Source organism: Anolis carolinensis, chromosome 4 (genome assembly GCF_035594765.1).
Source record: "Anolis carolinensis isolate JA03-04 chromosome 4, rAnoCar3.1.pri, whole genome shotgun sequence".
NCBI classification, from domain to species: domain Eukaryota; kingdom Metazoa; phylum Chordata; class Lepidosauria; order Squamata; family Dactyloidae; genus Anolis; species Anolis carolinensis.
In genome coordinates, this window is record NC_085844.1 from 246,724,103 (window position 1) to 246,750,389 (window position 26,287).

At 40.8% G+C, this 26,287-nt stretch overlaps 1 protein-coding gene across 3 annotated transcripts in view; it reads left to right on the forward strand.

Moving 5' to 3' along the window:
* The window catches only part of gmeb2 (glucocorticoid modulatory element binding protein 2), a 34,071-nt gene extending 21,510 nt beyond the window's left edge, over positions 1 to 12,561 (forward strand). For 2 of the 3 annotated variants that reach the window (XM_062979099.1, XM_062979098.1), the window contains exons 4-10: positions 1,074 to 1,201; positions 2,617 to 2,720; positions 4,330 to 4,487; positions 7,266 to 7,337; positions 9,157 to 9,294; positions 9,443 to 9,565; positions 10,631 to 12,561. In XM_062979099.1, the coding sequence (XP_062835169.1) occupies positions 1,074 to 1,201; positions 2,617 to 2,720; positions 4,330 to 4,487; positions 7,266 to 7,337; positions 9,157 to 9,294; positions 9,443 to 9,565; positions 10,631 to 11,277 (1,370 nt within the window). In that variant the 3' untranslated portion in view covers positions 11,278 to 12,561. The remainder of the gene's footprint in view (positions 1 to 1,073; positions 1,202 to 2,616; positions 2,721 to 4,329; positions 4,488 to 7,265; positions 7,338 to 9,156; positions 9,295 to 9,442; positions 9,566 to 10,630) is intronic. The other variant, XM_062979100.1, reaches the window with a different exon arrangement.
* The last annotated feature ends 13,726 nt before the right edge of the window (positions 12,562 to 26,287 follow it).

A 26,287-nucleotide genomic window follows, 5' to 3' on the forward strand; every position in this document is an offset into this window, starting at 1 on the left:
TTAGCTTTTTCATAGTTCTTATGATCCCATATTGCCTGTATTAGTTTTTATTTATTGGTTATCCATTCTTAATGAGTTCTAGATGGATACCAGTTGGATATCATTCACATTATTATGCATTAAATGTTCTTTTCAAAAATCACAACCTCAGTTTATAATAGGAAATTTTATTGACAGAAAGTGGCCACCATACTGTTTTTCTCCTGGAGTCATTTTGCTAAATACAGAAACCATTTTTCAAGGAAAAGAACATAACAAGAGAAATGCATAGACTTCGTCTGTGCTATTTTTTTAGAATATAGAATTGGGAAGGGGAGGCAAAGGGCCAGTTTAAAAATGTGGGATAGAATGGGAGAAAGAAGTAGGTAAGGAAGAAATAACCTAATCCTGAAAAAACAGACAGACCTTTTCACCTTGGCTCCCAGCCTTTTCCCAAGCATTCAAATCAATCAGATGGATAAAAGTTAGACTTCATTCACAATGGCTGCTTTTCCGCAGAGAAAATAGAGGTCTCTTTTGGGGAAACCCCAGTATATGCCTTTATTTTGGGCTGGTTTTTTTTTGTTTTTGTTTTTTGCTCCTTTGAAAATGATATTCCCTTTCATGCCCTCCCCCCCATTTGAAGAAATTTAGAACATACACTTCCCAAAAGAGAGTTTTATCTCTTTTGCTGCAGTATTGTGTAGAGTGATATTTATACTGATTGTGCTACATAAATAACTTAATATCAATGTGGCCTAAATCCTGTTGCTAGTCCTGACTAAAGTAGACCCATTCAGTCTATGGGACTTAGCTATATGTTGACTTACCATTCAATGTTCCATTTGAATGGGCCACTTTCAGCTTGAACCAATTCACAAGATGCTATCCCATAACTGTTTTACAGAATTAGTCAGAAGTTTAGAATTAAAGATTGTCTTTTAACACTTCTTCAGCTTTTCAACCAAGTTTGCCTTTGGGCTGGGGAAGTTTTTTGTAAGTTGTTTTCAAAAATATGTTTTGATACATCTGTAATCCATGGTTGTAACGTTTTTTTTAAACATAATTATCCCATCTGATTGCTTTACCTGAAGTGAAGATGGCTGAAGGAGATGACTGTGTGGAAGCTGAGATTGTTTATCCCATCACTTGTGGAGATAGCAAAGCCAACCTAATATGGAGAAAGTTTGTTTGCCCTGGAATCAATGTGAAGTGTGTCCAGGTGAGATGAGGATGGTGATATTTATTTATACCTGCCCTTCAAATAATGTAGACCTTTTCCATATAAGAGAGTTATAAAACAATTAAACATTTTTGTATATACACTACTGTGTATTTTCAACTACCTCACTTGTCATGGATTCTGGCACAAGATTTCATACCCATTAGTTTTCTAACATTCTCAGCAATGCATGGAACCAAAGAAGCCCATATTTTTCCATCATTCTGCTTATTCAGAAGCTTGCACAAATGTGTCTGTTACAAAAAGCCTCTCATGGCTATTCTAATAGCTTTTGCCCCAATATATACCTCATTTGTTGATTATACATCTTTGATATTTTTCAAACCGATAACTATTAGTGTGCTTCAAAGTAGCAAAAAAAAGAGGGAAGAGGAGGAAGAAGGAATTTACTAGCACCTTTTAGATTAACTGATTTATTTCTTCTCATTTCAATCCACTAGCTAACATCCTTACTTTTCTGCCTACTTACCTTTTCAAAATGTAAATTCTGTGAGAAGTCAAAATGCTTAGATCATGCAAACTGAAAACATAAGATTCAGATTCTTTATTGGTCAAGCCACCTAATATATAATAGGTCCCAACCTGTGAGTTCATACTCTTAAAGTAGCAACTTGAAAGTATGACAAAAATGTTTCACAGGGCTGGGGGCAATTAAAGGGAATATGAGTGGGAATATAGCTAAATTAGTGATAGATTACTTAAGATAAAAGAAGAGAAAGAAAATTGGATATCAGCAAAGAAATGCAAGAGAAAAATGGCCAGTTTGTAGTTGTCTTTTTTACATCTTAGCATTTTTATTTTTTTTCTGTCACAATATTGTGAGATCTACTACTATTATTCCCATTTTATAGACACTACTTTCCAACTTCTGTTTTGACTTCCATTGATTTTGCTGACTTTATAATGTGCTCACCAACCTTGCTACAACAACCTTTCTCCCCATCCCCAGTGATGCTATCTTTTAACCTGTCACTGATGCAGGATAGGGGCAGAGTTGGTTAGCTCTGGATCCCTGCTGTTTCCTTGTCAGGGTCACGAACTGGGTGAGAAGAGCAGCTTAAGCAATTTATTCTCTTCACCTTGTCAGCTTTCTGCCCTGTCAGAGCAAGACCAGCATTAGTGATGTCCCAGAGCAAGATTCCCACCCATATTTATTCAGATATTTGAGTGAAAGGAGTTCAAGGTGGAAGAAGGCGTAAGAGGGATTCCCCCCCCCCCCCCCCCCTTAACTTCTTTCTGCCCTGTTTAATCTCTTTAATGTAATGGTATCAATATTCTTTTCCCAAAGCTTCTTGACTCACATGGGAAAAAGCAGTGCTTCTTTCTTTGGTGTTTGGTTCTTCTCTGTAATACTGTCATCCCGTCATAGTTCATCTTATCTCTTTTTCTTGCAGTATGATAACCACTTGATAAGTCCCAAGGAATTTGTCCATTTGGCTGGCAAATCCACATTAAAGGACTGGAAGAGGGCAATCCGGATGAATGGGATCATGCTAAGGTAAATCTCTGGGTTTGTAGAGGGGAATATGTATGTGTGTGCTCATGCATGTGTGCAGACTCATATTTGGAAGATATCTAGTCAACTGTGTTCTAATCCATTCATTAAGAATGCAAGATTTACTAAGCTTTGCAGTTTATCAGCTCATACTTGTTCTAAATAAAATCCCCATTAGGTAAGAGACTTCTATATGCTTATGGAAATTACTGTATATATACTCATACATGAGTATATCAACCCTAATTTTGGGAGGTTAATCTTTTGACTAAAATGTCTAGACTTGTACATATTTTAGACAAAATATCAACCCCCCCCCCCCCAAAAAAAAAAACCCCAGTTGACAAGTCACATATGTCCAATTCAAGGCCCACAGGCCAAATCTAGCCTGCCATGTAATTTTCTGCTGCCTTCCCTTCCTCCAGATGCAGGACTATAACAGCTGTATTCCTCATCATTTGACATCATGTCTAGAGCTGATGGGAGCTGTGATACGGTAACATCTGGAAGGCTGTCATTTAGTCAGGATAGTGGGGTTTGGATTTAGGGACAAGGCTTGTGGGTATGATGTCTGACTTTAAAATGCCCTTTAGTCTTTCCCCAAACTCAGAGCCACAGATGCTATGGCACAGATGCTATGTGTTACAATCCCCATTATCCCCATAATCATAACTGATGTGAGTTATCATTCAATAACATCTGGAGATGCAAACTGAGTAAAAACTAAATAGTACCAGCCATTATATCAAAAATTATGTTTGGCCGTCTATATCCACGATTCTCCATCCATCGATTCTGCCCCCTTTAAAGGCAACCATTAGGCTGATGTGGCCCTTGATGAAAAGGAGTTTGACACTCCTGGTGTAAGTACTATGCCTTAACTCTTATCAGAAAGAAACCATCCCATTCTCTGAGTAGAGTGGCAAAAGATTAGAGCTTCATCTGGTCCAGGAGAACCTAAACGAACCCCCTTCTGGGTGGGAAAATGATGGGAGCTGCTCTTTGGCACTTCCCCTCAAGGGAGTACAAAGAGAGCAGTACAAAGAGATTGGGTTCCCCAGCAATCTTTCTTGTTTCACCACTCTGCACAGAGAAGGGGATGGTTTCTTTTTGGATAAGATCCAATACCTTTATCTAAAAAGGAGCCTACCTCTGCTCTGAGTAGAGAAAGAAAAAGCCTTTTTGATTACTTGCGCAAGAAAATGTCAGCAGTGACTGGTACTTTCCTTTCTTTACAGAGTAACCCTTGACTTAACCATAGGTCATATCAAAACCCATAATGTAAGCCCCCCCCCCCCCCAAACCTGAGGTTGACATACATGAGTATATATGGCAGTATAATAATCAGCAGGTATGGGCAACTACGGAGAGAGGGGGAACCAGTTGTAGTCCATTCTGTCTTCACCTGTTTGCCACACTGGAAAATTCTGCGCAAATAAATTGTACAAAACGGAACATCACTTCTGTTTTCAGATTATTTTGTCTCCTCTCTCTCTCTTTGGGGAACACTTTAGAACCCAATAATTCGCATCGATTTTACCCATCACTGTTGCTGTTGTGAATTTTCAGAGTGTTGTCAGGCATAGACATTCATGTTCACTCTGTGTTTTAGGAAGATTATGGATTCAGGGAAGCTGGATTTCTATGAACACACAAAAGTTTGTTCCAACACCTGCCGCAGCACTAAAATTGACCTGACTGGAGCCCGAGTGTCTCTGTCGAGCCAGACTTCAACGGAGTACATCCCTCTCACTCCTGCCTCTGCAGATGGTGTGTAGACTGTATTGTGCAGCTATCAGATGTGAAAGCCTAATCTTTTTCCTCAGTTGTTGTAAAATGTTCTGTTATGAGGTGGGGGTGGGGAGTATCTTCATCTTCCTCTGTGTGTGTAGTTTATTTCATCAGAAGGATGAGCATCTGTGGGAAAAAGATTGGTAGTAACGGAAGGGGAAATTATAGGTTATATGGGCTCATGGTCTTACTTTGAGTAAAACTGTTTCATTTTCATATACGAGTGTTCTATGCTTGCCAAATTTGGAGAGGACCCAAATACACACTTGAGTTATATGTATAGAACTCCTAAGAGTGAGCAGGCTGTCTCTATCCATTCTGAGTTTTGAGCATTCAATAAAGATTGTACTTGACCTCTGGTTTTTAAAACCAAGTTTGGTTATTCTGACTACTTTTTAGTGGATAGGATCAGAATCCAAATGAACTCCTTAACTGATGAGGGAACTGTGCCAAAACTACCATAATGAATTTCAACAGGGAGAAACAATTGTGGGAGTTGAAATACAAAAAACCTGGAAGGCCGAAGTTTGCCCATGCCTGCTCTAGAGTGATCTTAACATAACTTGGACCAGGTTTAGGTCCACATAAGGAGGAGGCTGCAAGAACTATGGCCATCCTGCCCCACATTCCCACCGTGGACCCTTATGATCGTTCTTTATTTTGTTTGTATCTCCTTCATGATACTCCCAATGTTTATGTGTGGATCATTTTTGTTTGCTTGAGTTGATCTACTCTTAATTTGCACATATTAAACTCCTGCTACAGCAGAACATTGCACTAATTATAACCATTTCGGCACTAGAGACCTTCTGCTGTGCCGCATTGTTATGTAAGTAATTTTTGATATCTGCCCATGTCTTAAGTTTTATTTATCCATGCCTGAAGAAAAAATGATCTCTCAGGGAATTTGTTAGGTGCTCCAAGACAACTCTTACCATGATTCTATGGTATACTTTCCCTGGAAGTAACCATAGAATTGCCTTGAAGAATGTACAAGTTTCTAGACAGATGATATTATTATTATTATTATTATTATTATTATTATTATTATTATTATTATTATTATATGCTGAAATCAGAAGTGAGGTAGTTAAGTGGAATTTGGTTTATCTGTAGTTTCATGTTACTGGGGTATGACTGGAGACATCAGTATATTATTATTATTATTATTATTATTATTATTATTATTATTGAATAATCCCAATAAACATATTATAATAGGAATGTGTGCACGTATTTATTTCTTGCTTCTCTCTAAAGGTGTAGTCCCTTTAAGGCAACACGTGATGTACTTTAGGGTTTTAAAACTTGAGTTAAGCCATGGTGATCCAAAACAGCAAAAGATTTAAAGGGGATCCATAGTAAAGAAAAGGTTTAGAAGTGATGGAGTAGATGAACCTCTAGTCCATTGCAACTATATTCACAGCCCCTTTTCATTTTCAGTTATGATGATCTGTCATCTCTTGAGTTTGATGTTTGCCTTTGAGTCTTTTTCAACTCATGGCAACCCTCTCACAGGGTTTCCCCGGGAAGATTTGTTCAGAAGAAGTTTGCTATTGCATTCTTCTGAGGCTGAGAACATGTTCCTTGCTTAAGGTCACCCAGTGGGTCTCCATGGTTGAGCAAAGATTCAAACCCTAGTTGCCCCCAAAGCTCAAGCTGCTTCACCCCAATGGCAAATTACTGTAGGAGCCAATTGCTCAGTACCTAGTATGTTTCCTTGTCTCTGTGATTGTAGTGGTCATTGATAAAACCAAAGAAGCAGAAGTGAAGGTTATAGAAGACAAATCCCTTTGCAGTTACAGAGAACAGCAACTGAGGCATGGGAAAGGAATTAGAAGAATATTAGTGAGTTGTGTGTTAAACCCATTGAGATATTTTGCTTCCTTAATTGTTATAGCCTTGTGTGACTAAGTCATTCCTTTAAAATAGGAGAAACTTTAAGTATACCATGCTTCTTACCTAAGCTGCTTTCTAAGACACTGTTGACTAGATTTTCCTTGCACTAAATATCTTTGTAAAGGTTTAATTTGACCTGTCATCCCAGAGTGTGTTTAATATGATGTATGGAAAGCCTTGAGCACACAGTTGCTTCAAAAGAAGTTCACATGGAGCCCCTTGGTGTGTGAAAGATTAGTGCGAGGGATTTTAATAATCTTCATTTTCTCCTTGAGCTTTAACTACTCCTGACTTTTTGTCCTTTTTGCTCTTCCAATCAGTTGGAGCCTGCTCACCTTTTCTGCCCTTTAACTAGGATTACTTTCAAAACTAGCAACTGCTTACTGGATAAATAATTTCAGAATTGTCATTTTAAGGATTCTCTCTTAGAATTTTAAATCATTTTTATATACAAAACGTTAAATGTGCTTAGAAAAACTTGGGTCTTTTTTAGCTACAGATCAAAACAACTTAAAATGCCTAGAAATAATTTTGGGGAAAGTGTTTAGATTGCTTTTAGAGTGCCAACTCAGTTCACAAATAGAGGAAGATTTTCTCTAATTTGTTTCTTCTCTGCCTGGAGATTGATTGGAAACCCTGATGCCAGTTATGTTCTTTTAGCTTACTGCTTGAGGATGTTATTGAGTGTAATCACATTTTTTGCTTATAGCAAATACAATCATTTAAAGAATCTCTAGAGATATTATGCTAACTTTGTAGGGTTTCTGTTTGATATCAATATCAATATATATTGATATATATCTTGCACTGCTTCTTGGCCTCCCAAAATGGGTAACTTTTGTTTGATTTTCATCACAGTAAATGGATCTCCTGCCACAATCACCATAGAAACATGTGAGGATTCCAGCGACTGGACCACAGCTATTGGAGGTGATGCTCAGAAAGTGTATGTGGGTCTGTCTTTCAGCAACGTCTGTATTTCTATTTCTGTTCCTTATTTGCTGCTTAAATCTGAAAGGCTTTTGAGGAAAAAAAACAAGCATCTCTATAAGCCGCCTTATATTAAATTGTAATAGGCCATGGCTCAGTGATAAGCCATTGAGTTAGTCCATAGAGAGTTCCAGATTAAATCTGTAGCAATTTCAGATACAAATAAAAGGGGAGGGGGCTATCTAAATCCTGAAGAGTTGCTACAAATCCTTATAGGGAATTTGGAAACAGTGATCGGACTCCATATGAGATGGCTTCTAACACAGGGTTTCCACAAGACAGCTGCTCTGCTCTAATTGTTCTTCTCAACAGTTCTTCAATAGAACGGACAGTTCTATTTGGTATCTATCATGCTTCTCAAAGCAAATTTGTAAAAAAAATATTAATGGTCCAACTTTTGTTAAAGAGGAAGGCTGCATAATTTGAAAGTATGTATTATTCTACATTAGGGTGTAAGTGACTGCAGTTGGAATAATTAGGGACTGTATATGGATTTTTGGAACTACCCAAGGATTTTACTTTTTGAAATACACACATATTTGACTTTTTCCTGTTAAAATATTCATATCCTAAGATCTCAAAGCAGCTGACCATAAAATCAGTTTAAACAGATTGCAACAATACTGTGACGAGACTAAAATGTTATTACATCATGTAGCAATTAAATACCAGATAATTTTAAAAGGGTTTAAACCATTTGAATTATTTCAACCATAGCACATGTTCAGACTAGATAAAATCAAGTCAACCCTAAGACTTTAACCCCCTCAAAAACCCTGAAGCTCTGACATGGTACCTAAATGATACAATTCATACATACATACAGCTGTAGAATTTGGTTTATTCATTCTATATTGTTACACTGTTTTTGAAAAATTGATCATGTGGCCAAAGTGTGTACATTTTCATAGTGGAGGTGCCCAATTGCTGTGCTGTATGCTTCCACATTTCTTTTGAAACTTTCTGTTCTCTGTAAATCATGGAGATCTTTTCTTACCTTACATAGTTTGCAATATACCTTGACACAGCTTGTTTTCTACCTTTAAGGATTTGGTGGACAAGGGGAGAGGGTAGTTGTCTCACAAGTGTTGTTTTATGTCATTGGGGCTGTTACGGTTCTGGTAAATTTTTGATGCATTTTAATATTGTATGGCATTTTTATGTGCTGCTCTGTAAGCCATCCCGAGTCCCTTTTGGGAGATAGCAGCGGGATATAAATGAAGCAGTAATTGTAATTGTTGTTGTTGTTATTATAGTTTAATCTTATATGGCAGTGGTCCATGGCCAATTAAACTACACCAATAGCAGTAAAACTGTGAGACTGCCCTTTGGCAAATACATGCCCTTGTTTATTATTTATTTATTTATTTATTTGCAGAATGTATATTCCGCCCTTCTCACCCCGAAGGGGACTCAGGGCGGATCACATTACACATATAGGCAAACATTCAATGCCTTTTAACATAGAACAAAGACAAGACAAACACAGGCTCTGAGCGGGCCTCGAACTCATGACCTCCTGGTCAGAGTGATTCATTGCAGCTGGTTGCAGCTGGCTTGCTCTCCAGCCTGCGCCACAGGGGGTGTACTGGGCAGACAATGCATTTCATTCCCTCTGCAGTATGGGCAGGAATCTGGTGATCTTCCCTACCTAGCACAATAAAGGGTGCTGGAGGTTAAAATCTGGAGAGCCACATTATTAATCTGCCCTTACTTTAAATCCTAGCCTGTATTTCAGTTTTTGCTCCTCTTCCTTCAGATGATACATTTTCATTTTGGCAAGGCCTGAAGGAAGCAGGCTTGCTGGAAGAAGTTATCCAGGAGTTCCAGGCAGAGTTTGCAGAGACCATGAAGGGCCTGCAGCAGCGGATTCAGGAGCCCCCTTTACAACTGAGCGGTAAGAAGTGGCTAGCTCATTGGACGTTCCTTGAGAAAGAATATTTTTTAAAAATGAATGCTAGAGTATCCTCTGAGAACAGGAGTAAATTAAAACTTGGCCTGGTACTGCTGGCAGATCAGGTATGGTTTTTTTTCATTATTTTTAGATGCTGTCTTGCTCAACAATACAGTCCAGAACTTTGGCATGCTGGACCTGGTGAAGAAAGTTCTGGCCAGCCACAAGTGCCAAATGGACCGCTCCAGAGAGCAATATACACGAGACTTGGCAGGTACAGTTACTCAATCCTAATTATTCCCATGCTATTTTCACTCTTGAGAAAGCTCCCCAAGACGTCTTGTTTCAACTCATTTGTATGTCACTAAAAATCATGGAAGGAGGTCCTGATGAGATATTCGTTGGGCTTTCAATATGTCAAAAATTTGCCCTCCTTCCAAATGGAATAGTTAGTGTGTGATTCCCTGCATGTCTCATCTGGATTGAAAAAGATTAAAACTCTACATTTAGGCCACAGAAAGCAAATGCATAGGTAAAGGATGATGGATACTTCACTTGGCAGTACTGTATGTGAAAAGGACCTTGGGATTATTGTTGATCATAAGGTGAATATGTCTCTGATGTATGCTATTGCAGCAAATAAAAGTAAATACTGTTTTAGCCTGCTAATAGCATTATAGTTTCATCAGTTCTAGGGCGCTATCGATTGTAAGATGCACACTAATTTAAATTCCACTAACAGAAAATATAATTCTAAGATGCATCCAATTTTTAGAAATGTTTGTATGGGGAGAGTGATTAGTAGAATTGAAGCAATACAATATTTTAATATTTTTTGTAGGTTTTTAGATTGTGTTGTTTTTAAGATTGTGAGCTGCTTTGGGCCTAAGTCCTGGGAAAAAGTGGGATGCAAAATAACAATAACAACAACAACAACAATAGAATAAGAACGGCAACAATGATGATGATGATAATAATAATAATAATGATGATGATGATGATGATGATGATAATACCACCCTCCTGTAGTTTCAAAACATTGGATCTAGTTCTAACCTTTGAGGCAGAGAACAGTTTTAATGCTTCTCAGTTCTAGAAATGTTAGCTGCAGAGAGAAGAGCTGTTATTCTTTGCAGCTGCTTGGAGCAGCAGCATGTCCTACTTAAATTGTACTTTTTTCACACCAAAGCCAGCTTGTTCCTCCTGTTTTAGAATAGCTTTTGGCACTATGCTAGGAGAATGAGGAGGAGGCTGGTCCCTGTTCCCAGCTGGTGTGACTTAGTGAGAATCTTGCCTTTCCTTTCTGCAGTTACGATCCCCTCTCTCTGTCTCTCCTCAGCCCTGGAGCAACAATGTGATGAGCATCGGAAGAGAGCGAAGGAGCTGAAACACAAATCCCAGCATTTGAACAATGTGCTGATGACCTTGACGCCAGTTTCCGTACCATCGCCTCTGAAGCGCCCCAGGCTCACGAGAGCCATCTCGGGGCCCCCCGCCATCACCTCCCAGCTTCTGAGTCAGTCGGCCCAAATCGCCTTGGCCCCAGGGATGCCGGTCACTCAGCTGGCCAGCCTGCCTCTCAGCAAATTGGTCTCAGCCCTCCCAGCAGCCACTCTGGGGAAGACTACGGTGCAGACTGCAACAGCCAGCTCCCCAGCCTCCCCATTGTTGGGCGGCTACACGGTCCTGTCCTCCACCGGTTCTGCTTTTCCCAATACAGTTGAAATACACCCTGATGCCTCCAACTTGACTGTCTTAAGTACGGCAGCCATGCAGGACGGCAGCACCGTGGTCAAAGTGGTGAGCCCTTTCCAGCTGCTCACCCTCCCGGGACTGGGCGCCGCCATCCAGAACGTCGCACAGCTGTCTCCCAGCGGGAGCACCATCATGACTGTGCCATCTAGCATCATAGAAGGCTCCACCACAACCGAAGAACATACGACCATTGAAGTGGCCACAGTCGCAGATGAGCCCGAGCAGAAGTGAAGCGCCTACTTCAGCCTGCCTTCTGGGGTGTGCTCTGGGCTCATGCGGCCCTCCCTCTGAGCAGAAGGAAAGGGGAGTGGAAAGGGAGACAGGTTGGCTAATGGGAGAATAGTGAGGCTGGGATCGTGCAAGGGAGAGAAGGAAAGAGAGAGAGTGAAGGGAGACCACCGCTGAGAAGACAACAAAGAGATCACTATTCCACAGGAACCATTAAAAGCCACAATCTTTCCATCCTCAGCTTGTTATCTCAGTGCCATCTCTAGTGATCTGAAGGAGAACAATGTTAGAGAGACTGAGGTAGGAGAATTAGGTTTCTGAGAGCAATCTAATGAATGGATAAGGGGGAGAAAAGAGGAAGATGAGGCAGCTGGCCTGATGTAGCTGTGGAAACTTCAGTGCAGGCAGCCAGGAGGGCATTTTCAGCAAATCAGCAAGAGCCAGGTTGCTGTGCATAAATGGCAGACCATGTTGGTGGTTAGCGGCCTCCTTGGCACCTTGGTGAACAAATGTAAAGTGGCAGTCCGGCCAGTAAGATTACATAGTGCCTGTAGGAAGACCTCAAAAGCCTTAAGTCACAGCATGGAGGGCAAGGAGGTTCTCTGGTGTGCGATCATGAGGAAAGAGACATAGTATGACTCAGTTCTTTAAGCACAGCAGTGGGCAGGCCCAGTCACCGTGTCGTGATGAACACACAGCTTGAAACATAGGCATTCGAGAGAGGAATTTGCAGGTAGGACTAGCAGACTATCATTTATGTTTAAAAAAGGCCCCAATCTCTGGGAATTAAGGGTCCTTTTCTTTATATGTCCTTAAATTGCTACACATAAACCTCATGCCTTCTAACTCTGCTCCTTTGCAGAGAGGCTGTCATTCTGCAAAATGCCTGACCTGTTCACCTGTCAGCAGAGGGCTGGATTCTCCCTCTACCCGCCATGACACAACAAGCCCTGTCCACTGAGCAACAGCAGCTCGGGCTGCCGTATGCTTTGGAAAGGATAGTTTGGCTGAAAGCTGCAATGCAAAAAGGGAAAATGTGTGTATGCAGCTTTTCAATATGTGTGTTTGTCGAGGTTTTTTTACATTTAAATTATTGTTTTGACTGGCTTGAGGGATATGATTACCAGAGGACTGGGAAAACCAAAGGAAGAAGTACTTGTGAAAGAGGAAATATCCATTAGTGGTCACAGGCTGTGCCAGAATTTGGATTCCTGCAGTTTGGGTTTGTCTGTAAACAGCAGTAAAGGCAAATCTCTGGAATGAACTATTAAAAATGTTATCAAAAGATGTACGGTGGCTGTTTGGCTCCCTTTTTCTTGTACTTTCGGCTAAAAGAAAACCTCAGTGGTATAATTGGAAACAACTTTAATAGTTTTGTTTTTGTTTTCTTGATCTTTTAAAAGTTTAGGTTTAAAACTCCTTCCACCTTATTCCTTTCCCTTGTTCTCTCCCATATTCTACTTTCCTGAATGTTTTGTTCATCTGTTTTCAGCATGAATGTTCTCCACCTCTTTCCTTTGATTGTAGTGCCCTGTTGTTATTGTTGCTTAGTGCCTTCAAGCAATTTCCGCCTTATGGCAACCCTGTCATAGAGGATTTAGGGCAGAATTTGTTCAAAGTGGAATTGCCCTTGTCTTCCTCTGAGGCTAAGATATTGTGATTTTTCCAGAGCAGGGATTTGAAACCTAGTCTCCCAGTGTCCCAATCCAGCACTCAAACCACTACGCCATATTGGTAGAATAATCTTAGAGTTAGAAGAGACCCCAAGGGCCATCCAGTCCAACCCCTTTCCAAACCTCCAGGGAAGCGGACCACCAAACACCCAGACTGCAGCATATTCCACTGTTTCACAGCTCTTCCTAATGTTTAGGTGGAATCTCTTTTCCTGTAGCTTGAATTCATTACTCCTTTTCCTCCTTGTTTCTAGGGCAGCTGAAAACAAGATTGCTCCCGCTTCTATATGCTGGAGGACATTCATGATGGTGGTTTAATGTCAGGGCTTCATAGCATGGCATCCTGTGGTTTGCAGTTTGGCGAGTGACTTGGATTTCTGTAGGTTGTACTTCTTGGAGTGATGGTCCATGGAACAATGCCAGTCCAGGAGCACTGGTGGGTTTCCAACAAAGAAAAATCATTGTATCCTAAGTTTATCTAGAACCATAGAGAATGCTTAGATCTTTCCAAAATACGAATATCACAACAGTTAAAAGTGGGATCAAGTGCTTAGAACGGTGTAGTGCAGACATACGCTCTGTGTCTCCATTCACTGCTCATGAAATCTCTTCCTTAGCTGTAAACACTTGTTTTATCAGAAAGGTAAATTTGGGTTGTAGAGAAATTTATTTACGTTATCTCATCTTTCTCCGGATACAGGGACTTAAGTTGACTCTTGACTTCCAGTTACTTTATCTCACAGTCTTTTGGGCACAATTTATCTAGAAGAGAGCTTGGCATTGCTTTCATTGAAAGCAGAGAGAATGTGACTTGTTTGTGCTGGGATTTGAATCTTTGTTTCTCAAAGTCTTAGTCCTATTCTCAAACCATCAGGTCTTCAAGGGACCTTTATGAGAGAAAACGAGTGTTTCATTCCTGGCCTCAAAATAATATAAACGTCTTTTCTTTTTGTTGCCAGTAGGTGTCAACAGAGAGAAACAAACTGGATGCTCAATGCATTGAGGAAGGCTTTGAGGGCTGGACTCATTGGGACTATTGTTTTGTTTCCTGGTGTGTTCTAGCAGCATTTTCTCCTGACTTGGTAGTAAAGTTGTCTGTTAACCAAGTGTGAAGGGTGAAATTAGCAATCTTGATTTGCAAGTGTTGAGTGGGATCTACTCATTAACATGTGAGTAACCACAAAGATAGCGTGGTCAATTAGCAAGGGCATCTGCCTAGAAGTAGCCTGGCCTTTGTTTCCTTTAAAGTGTTTTTTGCCTGGAGCAGGGGTTCTCAAACCTTTTCAGTTGTGGAGCCCTTTTTGAAGCAAAAGTTTATTGTGGGGCCCCAATAAATATATTATATTATATTATATTATATTATATTATATTATATTATATTATATTATATTATATTACTAGCTTGGGGACCCGGCAATGCCCGGGTCATTTGAGAAAGGCATTGTTTCCCTGTGTTCCAAGTTTAGTCTAGATCCAATGTCTGCTGGCTTCAGTGGGTGCGGATGAACTACAACTCCCATATGCAAGTCCCATCATCCATGGTCCATCCCACGCCAAACAGCACCCAGGTGTAAAGTAGGACACGGGGGCTCTATGTGCCAAGTTTGGTCTTGTTCAGGCATTGGTGGGGTCACAATGTTCTTAAGAAGTGCATGAAGGTAATGCAGTTCCCATCATCCATGGTCCATTGTACTCCAAACTTCACCAGGGTATAGAGTGGGTCATAGAGGCTCTGTGTTCCAAGTTTGGTCTTGATGAGTCATTTGTGGCAGTTGCAGTGGTCTCAGGAAGTGAGTGAAGGTACTGCAAATCCCATTATCCTTGATATGTCCTCCCTCAAACTGTAGCAGGACGTAAATTGGGTCATGGGGGGTATGTGTGCCAAGTTTGGTCCTGACCCATCATTAGTTAGAGTAACAGTGGTCTGTCAGAGACACAGTGTTTGAAAGTACTGCAAATCCCATAATCCCCGGTCCATTCTCCCCCAAAGTGGTGCAGCATGTAAAGTGTGTCATTTGGGATATGTGTGCCAAGTTTGGTTCAATTCTGTCATTCCTGGTAGTCGCAGTAGTCTTAGGAAGTGAGTGAAGGTACTGCAAATCCCAACATCCATGGTCCATTTCCCCCCAATCTGCACCAGGACATAAAGGGGGTAATGGGGGTTCTGTGTGCCAAGTTTCGTCCAGTTCCGTCATTGGTAGGCATTGCAGTAGTCTGTGGGAGTCGAAGCATTTCAGAGTACTGCAAATCCCATAATCCGTGGTCCATCCTCCCCCAAATGGCACTAGGCCATAAAGTGCATCATGGGGGTTGAGTGTGTCAAGTTTGGACCATGTCCGTCATTTCTGAAGCTCACAGTGGCCTGTGGAAGTGGCGGCCAATCAGAAAGCTGCCACATACACACATACAAACATTCACTTTAATTATATACTGTACATGTACATAGATACAGTAGAGTCTCACTTATCCAACAGAATGTTGGATAAGCGAATATGTTGGATAATAAGGAGGGATAAAGGAAAAGCCTATTAAACATCAAATTAGGTTATAATTTTACAAATTAAGCACCAAAACATGTTATACAACAAATTTGACAGAAAAAGTAGTTCAATACGCAGTAATGCTATGTAGTAATTACTGTATTTACGAATTTAGCACCAAAATATCACGATGTATTGAAAACACTGACTACAAAAATGTGTTTGATAATCCAGAATGTTCGATAAGCGAGTGTTGGATAAGTGAGACTCTACTGCATTATATTAGAGACATTATTTGGGTGGTGTTCACTCCTCCTTGTTTGTTTACTCCTTTGACCTCCTGTGTCTGGGTGATGTTTATTAGTCACAATCTTGATTCTAGTGTTTTTCAGTACAGATTTTGTTCATTTTCATGGTTTCTTCCTTTCTGTTGAAATTTTGTGCTTAAGTGGCTGAGGGGGAAAAGGAAAGAGCCTGAGGCTGTTAGGAATGGTGGGAGTTGGAGTCCAAAACACCTGGAGAGACGAAGTTTGCCCATGCCTGGTTTAGACGCACCCTTTGAGCTATTAATTTATTTAGCTGTCTCAGTACAATAGGCATACAGCATGGATATAAAATACGTTCCTAAATTCAAGAATCAAATTGTACGTAAACAGCTTGTAACTTATGTCTTTCATCAACTTTTATCTCTTGTGCTCCAGATGTGACCCTGCCATCTTAACTTGCCAATAGAGTGAAATCTACTTGAGACTGTGAAATAATGAGGTCAAAAGCCAGACATATAACTCTTAGCCTGAAGAAGGCAGGCTTTAAGGTCTTATATTTTGGGCACTGTGTTCTTACTCAACATTTTCTCTCTTTAAGTTTAACTAGTGTATTATTGACTTGTCTGTTTCTTATCTTGGAGGCAGAAAACGAGGAAGACCTTCCACAATAAGCAATAAAGCAAGGAAGCCTTATCCAACACTCTTCGGCTACACTTTGACCTCAAACATCATGTTTTATTACTCTAGGTCCCTAATCCATTATTTGACTTTAAGCAAGGCTCTTTCAGTCAATATTGTTCCTTGTACATTCATGTTTTGGATGTTGGATACCCAAACTCTATTAGGAACAAACTTTGTACCTTCGCTACCTATAACTCCCAATTATTTTTTATGCAATACATTTAACAGTTGTCGCTAGACTATGAAAGCTTTTCTTCCTTATGGGCAATCCTTCTATACACATTATGGACTAGTCCTTTGCAGAAAAACCATATTGGGATATTTGCAGCATTGGAATTGGAAGGTACCCCAAAAACCATCTAGTCCAACCCCTTGACAGTGCAAGAAACCAGCACTAAAGTACCCTGAGAGCTTGTCATTCAATCTCTATTTGTAAACCTCTCACAAAGTAGTCTCCCACCTTCCAAGGTAGCTTATGTTCTTACTCATGTTTGTTTGTTTTTAACCATAAGAATTAACTTTGTATTCCTGGCACTGGAAAATTATTTGCATCCATTCATTGTCAACTGTGGTGTCAACCACATTGAAGGGACAGTGCATTTCTGGGATTTAAATCTGAGCTTTAAGGGACTAAAAGCTATTAGTTGCTGAATCCATGTTGGGATAGGATTCAGCAATTTTAAAGTTCAGAGGAAAATCCAGCGTGCCTTGACCTCTGTGCAGACATGCAAAGTTATCTCCATACTTAAAAGTAAACACATTGAAGGAATGGACAAATCAGTTACATAAACAATGCTTAGGTCTTGGATCAGCCATATTCTATAGAATTCAAACATCAACCCTAATGACAAAAATGTAAACACGTGCACCACGGAATTGATGCAGATCTGGTGCCATCAGTCGTATATATCATTTGAGGCTGCATTTCCACTGTAGAATTAATGCAGGTTGACACCACTTTAAATAAGGAGCTGTGGTGGCATAATGGGTTAAACTTTTGTGCCGGCTGAACTGCTGACCCGAAGGTTGGGTTGTTGAACTGAAGGTTGTTGCTTCGAATCCGCGAGATGGGGTGAGCTCTATCAGCTCTAGTTTGCACGGACTGAGAGAAGCCTCCCAACATGATGGTAACACATCCGGGCATCCCCTGGGTAACGTCTCTGTTGATGGCCAATTCTCTCACACCAGAAGCAACTAGCCTAAACAAAAACCCACTTTAAATGCCCTGGCACAATGTTTTGGGATCCTGGGAGTTGTAGTTGGGTGAGGCACCAACACTCTTTGGCAGAGAAAGGGAAGATCCTTGTGAAACCACAGCTCCCAGGATTCTATAGCACTGAGCCATGGCTTTGAAAATGGTGTTAAACTACATTCATTCTATGCTTTAGATGAGTCTCCATTTCTGCCAAAATCTGGATGCTATTCAAGGCTTTTTCCAAATGTTAAGTGCTTTTCCATGGAGGAAATGCAAGGTTGCCATTCCTTTTTATCCAGAATTGTTGCTGTGCCTTTACCGTTGTTGTTGGAGACCTTGAAGTCTCATTTCCAACGGATAGCAACCCTATAGCAAACCTCTTACACAGTTTTCCTAGCAATATTTATATTTTTGCCTCCCTCTGAGGCTGAGAGAGTGTGACTGGCCTGAGATCACCCAATGGTTTTCCCTGTTTGAAGGGATTTGAACTCTGCTCATAGTTTAACACTCCAAAGCTAGCTCTCTACGTTTAACGTCACGAACCAAAACGCAGTTAAGTTTCATATTTGGCTTTCTGCCTGAACTAAGGCTCCCCAATGGGACTTCTCTCTCTTATGTATGAGTTTTACTAGAAAACTTTGCCATGCCGTGATCCTTTCTGGCAGCTCTAGAAAGCCATGGATCCCATTTCCACTTAAAACTCCGACTCTGTGCTTTAATTTCTCATTTGAGGGGAGAACTTTTTCCCTTGATCTCTTCACTCCATGCAGAAAAGAGAAGAAGAACAAGGGGGAAAAGGAAGGTATTTTGGGGACCTTGAAGACTAACAGGTTTATTTTCATCTGGATTTTTGTGACTTAAGAGCCCAGGTGCATTGACTCTCTTCTTTGCATCTTTCTTTCCCTCGATTGCAACAGAAAGGCAAAAACAAGCCGATTGTGAGAAGAACCAATGAAAAAGGAGGTTACGTCAGACAGAACTGGAAAACCCATAACAAGCTGAAGCCGAGCAGCAAGAACTGGAAACCGAAACCTATGTGGCTTTGCAACCAAAGTCCGTGGCCTTTGCTCTCTTCAACCTTGGATGCAATTTCTTGCAAAATCGCACAAGAAGCTGCCATCTACCTGGTCAAGTTGTTTGTCTCTCTTTAGCCAAAATTGCCTGCCCTTGGAGGCAATTAGACCCCAGCAGTTTTTTGTTATAGGCTGAATATCCCTTATCTGACATGCCTGGGACCAGAGTTGTTTTGGATTTCAGATTGTCCCCTTGGATTTTGGAGACCCTCCTAAATTTACAGTAGACCCTCTGTATCCATGAATCCAACCATCCATGGCTTAAACAGTAAGAGAAACCATAATGTTGTGGATTAAGTGCTAGAGAAGGCCATGGCTCAGCTATGGAGGTGGCTTCAGGAAAGTCACACTCTCTCAGCCTCTGAGAAAAGCAATGGTAAATCTTGCCAATGCAACCTCCAGGAAAAGATATTCCACCTGAAAGAATGCGTTGTTGAAGGCTTGCATAGCTGGAATCACTGGTTTGTGAGTTTTCTGGGCTATATCATCATGTTTCAGAAGCATTCTCTCCTGATGTTTCGCCCACATCTATGGCAGGCATCCTCAGAGGTTGTGAGGTCTGGTGGAAACTAGGTCAGTGAGGTTTATATATCTGTGGAAGGTCCAGGGTGGGAATAAGAACTCTTGTCTGTTGAAGGCAAGTGTGAATGTTGCAATTAATCGCCTTGATTAGCATTGAAAAGACTTGGAGCTTCAAAGCTTGGCTGCTTCTTACCTGGGGAATCCTTTGTTGGGAGGTGTTAGCTGGCCCTGATTTTTTTCATGCCTGGAATTCCCCTGTTTTCAGAGTGTTGTTGTACATAGGGACCAAGAAACTCAGCAGCATTGCCCAAACATGAATAAAAAACATGAAAGGCACTGCAGAGTAACTCAACCAGAGAAGTCAGCCATAGCAGAGCACTTGATGAACCAACCTGGACACAGGTTATTATTGGAGAACACAGAAATGCTGGAACACTCTGACAACTACCATGTCAGACTACACAGAGAAGCTAGAAAATGAAAAAAATCTTGGTACCAGTATTTAAAAAACTCTTAAATAAGGACAGTAAATAAAGAACTACACTCTGAAAACAGAGGAATTCCAGACATGAAACAATAAAGGCCAGCTAACATCTCCCAACAAAGGATTTCCACAGGCAGTAATCAGCCAGGCTTTGAAGCTGCAAGGCTTTTAAATGCTAATCAAGGAAATTAATTGCAACATTCACACTTGTCTCCAACAGACAAGAGTTCTTTCTCCCACCCTGGACCTTCCACAGATATAGAAACATCACTGACCTAGTTTCCAATATACCTCACAACCTCTGAGGAGGCCTATCATAGATGTGGGTGAAATGTCAGAAGAGAATGCTTCTGACATAAGGCCATAAAACCCGGGAGAACTTGCTGACTGTAAGAGCCGTTTTGCGGTGAAACAAGCAACTGCCTTGGGAGTCTAGTGAAGTCTCCTTCTCTGGAAGGTCTTAAGCAGAGGCTGGCTGGCCATCTGTTGGGACGGCTTTGATTGTGTCTTGTTAGGATTAGGCTGGATGTTTCTTGGGGTCTCTTCCAACTCTAAGATTCAATTATCAGAGTACCTCTTGTTTACACTTAAAATTGCAGCCCAGTGATTTCTCAGCATGTTTCTTAACCTCACGCTACGCAGTTCCGATACCACAAGCTGCATGTTATCATTTGCAACCTGTTTACCTCCTGGAGCTTCCTCTTCCCATAATAAACTGGCAGTTCTTTCTTAGCCATGGCCCCAAACTCTTTCTGTAAAGAGGAAGCTGAGTAGGTCTTGCATGTTTTTCTTCTGTGCTCTTCCCATAACTTCCAACATTTCAGAGATGAAAACCAGAATGTGTATGGTCAAACAATGTCAAGAATGTGGTCAAAATGGCCAATGATACTAATGAAGAAGAATATGCCAGCAAGGAAGACTGCAACAACTTAATTTTTCCCTGGAACTTCTGCAAAGGCCAAGACTTTGGAAGCATCTACACTGTTGAATTAATAATAATAATAATAATAATAATAATAATAATAATAATAATAATAATAATAATAATAATAATAATAACAACTCAGCCGCTATCAGGACCTCAAGACTGAACTTCAAAGACTCTGCCAGAAACCAGTACAGGTGGTCCTGGTGGTGATTGGCACATTGGGTGCCGTGCAAAAAGATCTCAACCGGCATTTGGAAACAATAGACATTGACAAAATTATGATCTGCCAACTGCAAAAGGCCACCCTACTGGGATCTGCGCGCATCCTCCGAAAATACATCACACAGTCTTAGACACTTGGGAAGTGTTCGACTTGTGATTTTGTGATATGAAATCCAGCATATCTATCTTGTTTGCTGTGTCATACAATATAATAATAACTTTATTTTTCTATCCCACCACCCTCTCCCTGAAGGGATTTGGGGTGGCTAACAATAGGGCAAAACCCGAGAACAATAGAGCAAATAAAACAGATAAAAGCAGCATTCAAATAAGTGAAATACAATTAATGTAGTTTGGCACCAATTCAATTGCTATGGGAAAAAGATATGGAATCATAGGACATATAGTTTTGCATAGTCTTGAGCCTTCTTTGACAAAGAGTACTGGTGGCTTACCAGATTACAAATCCCACGATTCTACGATGGACCGATTTTGCAGCCTGGTCCCATATGGGTCCTCCAGCCTGAGGGAGATTATATGGCAATGCAACGCGTTATTTTCAAGCAAACATGGCTCTGACCAGGCTACAGTGCAGATCCAAAGTCAGTCCATGAAAGAAGGATACCCTTCTGAAGGTAGAGCTTGAGAAACAGTTGTCTACATTGTGGAATTGATGTGGTTTAACACCACTTTAATTGCCATGACTCAAGGCTGTGGAATCCTGGGATTTGTAGTTTGGTGAGGCACCAGCACTCTTTGGCAGAGAAGGCTAAAGATATTGTAAAACAGATAAAAGCAGCATTCAAATAAGTGAAATACAATTAATGTAGTTTGGCACCAATTCAATTGCTATGGGAAAAAGATATGGAATCATAGGACATATAGTTTTGCATAGTCTTGAGCCTTCTTTGCCAAAGAGTACTGGTGGCTCACCAGATTACAAATCCCACGATTCTACGATGGACCGATTTTGCAGCCTGGTCCCATATGGGTCCTCCAGCCTGAGGGAGATTATATGGCAATGCAACGCGTTATTTTCAAGCAAACATGGCTCTGACCAGGCTACAGTGCAGATCCAAAGTCAGTCCATGAAAGAAGGATACCCTTCTGAAGGTAGAGCTTGAGAAACAGTTGTCTACATTGTGGAATTGATGTGGTTTAACACCACTTTAATTGCCATGACTCAAGGCTGTGGAATCCTGGGATTTGTAGTTTGGTGAGGCACCAGCACTCTTTGGCAGAGAAGGCTAAAGATATTGTAAAACTCCCAAAATGCATTAACTCTACAGTGCATAGAATTATAGAGTTGAAAGATGCCTTTCTCATTGACTCTTTTCAAGCCAGGCATCACCCATCCTGTATCTGTGCAGTTCATTTTTCTTGCCTAAGTGTAGTATCTTACACACAGAAGAATGGGAGACTTGGAAGGCACTGAACAGACTGCACTTTGGCACCACGAGATGCAGAGCTAACCTTAAGAAATGGGGACACAAAGTGGAGTCCACAACATGCGAGTATGGAGAAGAGCAAACCACAGGCCACTTACTACAATGAAGCCTGAGCCCTGCCACATGCACTATGGAGGACCTTCTTATAGCCACACCAGAGGCACTCCAAGTGATCAGCTACTGGTCAAAGGACATTTAGTATAATACCATTTTTTAAAACTTTGTGTTCTCAAATACATTACAACTTGTACCCTCGATTCGCTTCTGACACGATAAATAAATAGTACTTTAGCACTTTATTCCTTCCTACCCTACCTTATCCCATATTATCCCAGTTTTCTCTCCGACACTTGTTTATGCACTTTATTAAAGCTTTCGATATTGTGTTTTTATATGCTCGACCCCTTTTTATCTCCAGTGGTTGATGTTGTATTATTACTCATTTGTTCTGATTTTATGTGTTTTACTGTATTTTTAAAATGTTTAAATTGTTTATTTAATTTGATTGATGTTATTATTGTTTTTGTTTTGATATTCGTTGTAATTGTTTTACTCTGTTTTGTTTTGGACATTGCCCCATGTTAGCCGCCCCGAGTCCCTTCGGGGAGATGGTGGCGGGATAGAAAAATAAAGTATTATTATATTACCTGACATTTCTCCCTGCTGAAATTCATTTTGCTAGCTTTGGCCAATCAGCTCTATATTCTGTGAAGGTCCTTTTGGACCCTAATTTTGTCCTATGGGATATGAGCTCTGTCTTCAATGGCCAGAATCACAGGGTTGTCGTGTGTTTTCCGGGCTGTATGTCCATGTTCCAGAAGTATTCTCTCCTGATGTTTTGCCCACATCTATGGCAGGCATCCTCAGAGGTTGTGGGAGGATGCCTGCCATAGATGTGGGCGAAACGTCAGAAGAGAATACTTCTGGAACATGGCCATACAGCCTGGAAAATACACAACAACCCAGCTCTGTCTTCATTTGGTCCCATCTTCCAATTTGATCAGGATGCCTTCTATCCCATCATCCAAGTCATTGAGAAAGACCTTGGGAGGCATCCAAATGTTACAGAATCTTAAAATGATTGGTGAATGTTTCTATTCTTAAATCCCCCCTTTATTACAAGCTTCTAATATCGATGCATATGCACAAATTTAGCAAATTTTATCCGAATTTATGTCCTAGGATTGGACCTCTTAAAGGTTTGTGGATGATTGTTAATATTTTTTAATTTTTTATAGTTACGCTATTTTAAACCATGGTTTGCTTAATCTGTTTTGAGTTTGATACTTGTATATTTTATGATGTAAATGTGACTGATTGGGCTTGTAAACCACTTCGAGTCCCTTCGGGGAGATGGTGGCGGCACACAAAAATAGTTGTTGTTGTTGTTGTTGTTGTTATTATTATTATTATTATTATTATTATTATTATTATTATTATTATTATTATTTTATTATGACACAGCAAACAAGATAGATATGCTGGATGTCGTTTCACAAAATCACAAGTCGAACACTTCCCAAGTGTCTAGGACTGTGTGATGTATTTTTGGATGATGCACACAGATCCCAGCAGGGTGGCCTTTTGCAGTTGACAGATCGTAATTTTGTCAATGTCTCTTGTTTGCAAATGCCGGCTGAGATCTTTTGGCACGGCACCCAGTGTGCCCATCACCACCGGGACCACCTGCATTGGTTTCTGCCAGAGTCTTTGAAGTTCAATCTTGAGGTCCTGATAGCGGATGAGTTTTTCCTGTTGTTTTTCGTCAATGCAAGTGTCACCTGGGATGGCGACATCAATGATCCAAACCTTTTTCTTTTCCACAACTGTGATGTCTGGTGTGTTGTGTTCCAGAACTTTGTCAGTCTGGATTCGGAAGTCCCACAGTATCTTTGTGTGCTCATTTTCCAATACTTTTGCAGGTTTGTGATCCCACCAGTTCTTTACTGCTGGGAGGTGGTACTTGAGGCATAAGTTCCAATGAATCATTTGGGCCACATAGTTGTGCCTCTGTTTGTAGTTTGTCTGTGCGATTTTCTTACAGCAGCTGAGGATATGATCAATGGTTTCGTCGGTTTCCTTGCAGAGTCTGCATTTTTATTATTATTATTATTATTATTATTATTGACACAACGACGTTGTATGACACAGCAAACAAGATAGATATGCTGGATTTCGTTTCACAAAACCACAAGTCTAACACTTCCCAAGTGTCTAGGACTGGGTGATGTATTTTCGGATGATGCGTGCAGATCCCAGCAGGGTGGCCTTTTGCAGTTGGCAGATCGTGATTTTGTCAATGTCTATTGTTTCCAAATGCTGGATGAGATCTTTTGGCACGGCACCCGCAGGTGCCACCTTGACGTGGTGGGGGGTGGGGGGGGGCTTAACTGCTCCAATGATGACTGAGGGCTGTGCTGGCGGTAGTGTAACTACCGGCAGGTCCAACCAAGCCAGAGAGGCCTCAGCTGAGGAGCAGAACTAAGAGCACCGAACCCATTAGCATTATGGAGAATCAAACCCAAACGAAGTCTATACTGGCTCGGTCGTCGCCCAGGATAAAAAGGACCGCGGTGGATGCTGCTGATTCTGGACATCCATCGACAAGTGGGCTACGGAATCATCAAAACCCAAATGAACAGTCACAGAAGCGGCAGAAATATACAATGCCAGAAAACCGCATAATAATAATAATAATAATAATAATTATAATAATAATAATAATAATAATTATTATTATTATTATTATTATTATTATTATTATTAAAGACGTTGTACAACACCAAACCCAGGGCAGCAGATGCATCCATCCAGGACAAATTACATTACAGCCTCATCACTGCCACTTGTTTAAACTTAGAAACACATAAAGCCAACAGGTTCTCTTGCTTTTCCTTCTCTTTTCAGAGCAAATGCTCTGTTTTCTCCTTGCTCACCAATTTCATTCTGTCAACAATGAAATCACAGGATGATTCATTTTCTCATCACTTTCCTTTTGTCATCGGTTTCAGTTTCCATTTCTTCCAGGCATTTCCCAACATGCACAAAGGAAACCCATTCAGTGAGTATAGCTCAAGAAATCTGATGCAATCAATCCAAGGGAAGTTTTGGAATGATCACAGCCTGCAGGGCAAAGAAGTAAACAAAGGAAGGCAAATGTAACTTGGGGGAAAAAAACAACCTTTTACAGGCAAAGTTGTAGCAAGTGCATTGTTTATAATGTATCCTTATTCCATGTCTCATCTGGCTGTGCATTTAGCAAAGGCATCTCTGCTACTATGTACCCCAAAATTGCAGTGTTTAATGTGTTATCGAAGGCTTTCATGACCAGAATCACTGGGTTTCTGTGAGTTTGTAGTAGTATGTAATATTGTTGAGATGCTGTGAGTCTTTCAGGCTGTATGGCCATGTTCCAGAAGCATTCTCTCCTGACGTTTCACCCACATCTATGAGCTCCCGGTGGTTCAGTGGGTTAAACCCTTGTGCTGGGAGGACTGATGACTTGAAGGCTGGGTTGCTGATCTGAAGGTTGCCAGTTTGAATCCAATCTGGGGAGAGCATGGGTGAGCTCCCTCTGTCAGCCCCAGCTCCTCATGTGGAGACATGAGAGAAACTCCCACAAGGATGGTAAAAACATCAAACATTTGGACAATGTCCTTGCAGATGGCCAATTCTCTCACACCAGAAGCAACTTGCAGTCTCTCAAGTCGTTCCTGACACACACAACCCCAATCCACATCTATGGCAGGATTATACAATCAGGGCCAGTTAACACCTCCCAACAAAGGATCCCCACAGGCAGAAAGCAGCCAGGCTTTTAAGCTGTAAGGTTATTCAATGCTAATCAAGGTGGCCAATTGCAACATTGACTCTTGTCTCTCACCCTGGACATAAAAGTGAAAATATGTATGCATATATGTATGTATGTGGGTGGTGGTGTATGTATGTTTATGGCCTATGATTGGCTCTAACTTCCAGAGATCCCCCAACGACTGATCTAGACCAAATTTGGCACACAGAACCCCCATGACTAATAGAAAA